At 44.1% G+C, this 4,787-nt stretch overlaps 1 protein-coding gene across 1 annotated transcript in view; it reads right to left on the bottom strand.

The window, feature by feature from the left end:
• Window positions 1-533: 533 nt before the first annotated feature.
• The window catches only part of Enpp6 (ectonucleotide pyrophosphatase/phosphodiesterase 6), a 95,212-nt gene continuing 90,958 nt past the window's right edge, over window positions 534-4,787 (bottom strand). Inside the window, exon 8 of the mRNA XM_005362587.3 lies at window positions 534-865. Coding sequence (XP_005362644.1) covers window positions 660-865 — 206 coding nt within the window. The 3' untranslated portion in view covers window positions 534-659. The remainder of the gene's footprint in view (window positions 866-4,787) is intronic.

The following is a 4,787-nucleotide window of genomic DNA, read 5'->3' as shown; positions in this document are numbered from 1 at the left end:
GGAACCCTGCAAGGTTGCACTCAGTGAAACTGAGAAGCTATTGTGTTCACAGATTTTGAGAGAGGAAATCATGGCTTCCACCGGTTCTATGAGTTGTCTAGTGTTTAGATACCCCCAATTGGTTGATCAGTGATCTCTACTGGCCTATGTGCTTTCTGAGATGGTGTTATAAAAACACCATGCACCATGGCAGAAACAGACAGCATGTATTGCTTTCCTGTAGCTAGACCTCCTCTTTCTGGAATAGAGAAGACAGTGCAGAATTTTGGCTGCAGATCCCCAAATATGAGCCCTTGGATGTAGATTGAACCCAGAAGGCCTGATTGACAGGGCAAGGCACGATGTGGGACCCAGGATGACTACAGGATATCCACTTAAAGTTTGGCTGTTGCTGGGACAGACATCGCTATCTTCTGTAGGATGTGCAAAGAAAGGAGAAAACTGAATAGTCATAAGAATGAAAAGGTAAAAATGTCAAACCTAGGTAAAATAGTTTAAGAAATTTTTTATGTGTACATAATCATCCAAGAATGATGTATTTATAACTTTAATGGCCTTGATTGTGTTAATAAGCTATTATTGATAAAGAAAATGAAAACTGTCCCGTGCTGGTGGCAGGCCTCGCTGCAGCAGTGTTTTGGAATGAGTAATCCGACCAGCTATACAAAGCATAAGAGGAGAATCAAGACCAGGGCACAGCGGTTCAGTGAAACCGATGAAGCCGAGCTGGTCTGACCCTTCAGCATGCACACCACCCTGGACCAGGACCCGTTGTTGGGCAGTGGGGTGATGCCTGCTACATTGCACATAACGTTGTAGACGTCCACAGATCTGATCGGAGCAGCTCTGAAGTTGGACTTGAAATCTAAAAGGCAAAAACAGACAAGCAGGTGGTCATGACTGGTTACTCAGAAAAAGGAAAGTTGACTCAAGGATGGAGAAACTCTGCCCAGGCTCCAGGAAAGTCAGCTCCCTCCCTGTGCCTAAGTGATTCTAAAAGAGGAAGCATCTGTGGACGGTTGTAGGCCATAAAAGAACAAACCTGTTTTTGGAATATTTGTTTACACTGTAAAGATGCGTCTCTGCTAAGGCACCTTCTGATTGGTTTAGTGAAGAGCTAAACGACCAATAGCTATGTGGGAAGGATAGGTAGGACTTCTAGAGAGAGAGAGGAAGGGGAGGAGCAATTACAGGAGACACCACTGAGATGCAGAACAAGACAGACACACAGAATGGGAGAGAGGTAAAAGCCATGTGGTAGAATGTAGGTTAATAAAAATATGAATGAATTTAAGTTCTAAGAGCGAATGGGACAAGCCTAATCTAAGGTCGAGCTTTCATAATTCATAGTAAGTCTCCATGTTATTATTTGGGAGCTGCCCCCCCCCCAAAAAAACCTGTGTACACTCTTCTATCGGACATAGAGATGAGACCCTTCAGAAGACAAGTTAGCAGACAGGCTTCTTTGTACTTCTGTTACAACGAAGCATTCCTGCAAAGGGGGACAGGCCAGCTAAGGCTCTCCATTTCCTTAGAGCATTGGGAAGCCAGTGTGGTCAAAGAAGTCAGACTGCTTTTCTGGGTTCTTTGAAAACATCATGGCTATCTTCTAGGACTTCTGGCTAGCTGGGGCTAGTACCTACGGTGCTTTCCAGAGCACCTATGGCAACTTGAGAATGTCTCTCTCTGCCTGCCACACTAAAGTCACAGTTCTCTATGGCTCATGAAGCCTTCTGGGAACTGACAGCTCACCAGTAATGGCAGTAATATTCTCAATAAATTTATAGAATTAACTATGTATGGGAGCCTTTTGGAAACTGATGAAGTAAGTTAGCCTTAGGGAAAATGAGCTAACTGGTATTGGAGTTGAGATTTCAGGGAAGACTTCAAGTGACCTCTGGAGGTCAGGGCATTGTGCCTCTCCCCAGATCCTGTGCAGGCAGAGGGCATTAAACATAGGTGTGTAAAACAGAAGCTGATCATGCAGAGTGCTGTTCTCCAGGGACACAAAAGGTGATGTTCCAAGCAGTTGGACCAGTGTGCCTGTTGCTTCCCCATGGGACAGCTGATGAAGATGGAGCCCTGTTCCTTTAGACCCCGTGGCTTTCAACCTTCCTAATGCTGCAACCAGTTAATACAGTTCCTCGTGTTGTGGTGTCTTCTAACCATGAAATTACTTTCATTGCTACTTCATAAATGCAATTTTCCTACTGTTGTTAATTTTAATGTAAAATCTGTGGTTTCCTGTGGTCTTAGGTGACCCCTGCGGAAGGGTCATTTGACCCCCAAAGGGGTCATGAACCATAGGTTGAGAACCACCGCATTAGACAGCGATAATCTGAATACAACATAAAGGAGCAACTTTGCGTTTAGGCCCCAAACAAAATGTCTAACTAAATATCCCAAGCTATGCTAAGGTTGAGTTCAGGGTTGAGTTTTGATCCATGAACAGAGGCCTGTGCTTTTAATATCCATCTTAGATTTTTAAAGGAGAAACGGGACCTGAGATTCCCGACTTTCTATTTCAGAAAACAATCATTTCATGTGCTCTGCTAAATGATCAGATACACTAAAATTTAAAAGGCACAAGCAACATATCAGAATCTTCTGGAAGTACAGTACTGACCCCAGTTCTGCTCCTGAAATTATAATTATGGAAGAAAGTTATAGACAGAAGCCCCTGGCACCCAGTGTGTGAGATCTAGGGAAACTTTTCAAGAAATGGGTTTTGCTAACTTTGGAGAATTAAGTTGAATTCAGTGTGAAGAGGTACCAGTGCTCTACAGGGTGTTGGAAATAGCACCTAAATCATAATGTCAGACATAACAGCCATTATTATTAATAAATAAGTACAGTAAGTGGCAGCAAGAAAAAAAAATAGGGTTGAAAAATTATAACCTTATAAATGGCTTAGCAGGTTCATTTTCTTGTGAGAAAGGGAGACTAAGGGTCTGAATTGCTTCAGAGTAAAACTAGTTTTAAAAAATGAGAACTTAAAAAAGCGCAGGAAAATGCAAAGGAGGCCTCTCCAATGTCAAGGCGAATTATATAATAGGATGAGGTGGTGGTGGTGACACCACCGCATGATCACATGACAGCACATGAACCCACCACAGCCTACAGGGATCAATGGAAAGACTGTCCAAGGGTCATGGGAGCAGCTTTCTTCTTTCCTGCTGTTGTGCCATGTGACCTGGATGTGAAGATCACACTGTTCTCCACACGAGGCCAAATCACCATCAGGTGGTGTGTGTGTGTGTGTGTGTGTGGGGAGATGTGAAGGGTCCTTCTCTGACCTTTCAAAAATCTGTGTTTCAAAGACAAAAAGAACAGTGGAGATGAAGTCCTGACAGAGTCCCAGGGAGGATGATCATATTTGAAATCTGACTGAGAAGGCAAAATTGTGCCCAATGCCTCTGCCTGTTCAGCAGGAGAACACCGATTTTTTTTGATCTAGTCGGACTTTTGAGCTCAAGTCAAAGACATGCAAACTTTTAGAAAATTCCCTGGTAGATGACCAACACCTCGTCTGATCTGGAAGTCTTTCACCAAGTTCCACAAGCTCAAGATGATGCTTTGAACCTAGATTTGAATCTAAATTATTCCCACAGGCTTATACATGGGCATTACATTTGGGTATAAAAGGCTCCGTAGGCCCAGCCACCTTCTCCCTTCATCTGTAGCCCTGAGAAGGGCTTGCAGGGTTGTGCCCACTTGCCGATTCCTGCTCCTGCAATCTCAGTTCTCCTGGACAGGACCAGGTAGCTGAAATTAGAAACTGGGATTATCCACAGAGAGGCTCTCTTCAGAATTATTTTCCTTTTTCTCTGATGGGCCAGACTTACTGGACTTACTGGCTTGGAAGGCTGGTATCTGGGCAGCCGCAATGATGCCCAGCTTCCTCCCTAAGGAAGAAGTACAGTGAATCAGGAGGTATGCACCTTTATCTGCAAGTGCAGCTAGATACCTATTAAAGGGCTCGCTCTGAAATACTCTTCTGAGTAAACAGTCTGTGTGTGTAAAGCTGTTTAATCTTTCATGAGAATTGAAGCCTGGAATGCAATGGTTTGCAAGGCTCTCAAGAAAACATTTTGCCATTAGCTCAGCCCATTTTCTTCCAGGGTTGTCTTTCTGTCTGTGAAATACTGAGGGCTTTCCATTTGAAAGGCGCTGATGACAGAGGCGTCTGCTAATGGACAAAACATCCCTGGTGGATTTAACTCTAAGTTAGCGCCAGGCTGGGCATTTCATTTAGAACTCTTGATGTGGGGGTAGAGCGACTTCTGCTTTAAAATACACATGAGACTTGCTTATATACAGTCCAACAGACAACTGTTCGGCGTTCTTTACCTTTCTCCCCTCTTCTGGGGAAGAAAGCGCTGACATTTTTGCCTGAAAATCCTGATGATTGACATTTTCCATGACCTCGGAATGTCTTCTTTCTGATCTACAACAGACCTCAACATAGTCCTGAAAGCTCTGTTCTTAATTCCTCTTGCACTGAAATTCGGCAAGTTCTGGGCTTGGCCAACAGGGAGCTCTCCTAACTTTCATTGGCCAACGACAATGTACTCAGACATCCTCTGGTCTCTTGGACCTGTGTTAGGAACCCAGCCAGCTCTCTATAAATGTTTGCTGTCACTGATCCTGAGGCTGACTTTGGGATTTGAGAATCAAATGTGGGGTCACATGGAGGTCACCAATAGCTCCCCCCCCCCAAATTCAGACTCTTAACAGCTTGGTGTGTGTGTGTGTGTGTGTGTGTGTGTGTGTGTGTGTGTGTGTGT

This window comes from Microtus ochrogaster, linkage group LG7_11 (assembly GCF_000317375.1).
Source record: "Microtus ochrogaster isolate Prairie Vole_2 linkage group LG7_11, MicOch1.0, whole genome shotgun sequence".
In the NCBI taxonomy this organism is placed as follows: Eukaryota; Metazoa; Chordata; class Mammalia; order Rodentia; family Cricetidae; genus Microtus; species Microtus ochrogaster.
The sequence above is the reverse complement of the archived record's forward strand: the minus strand, read 5'-3'. Positions and strand labels throughout refer to the sequence as shown.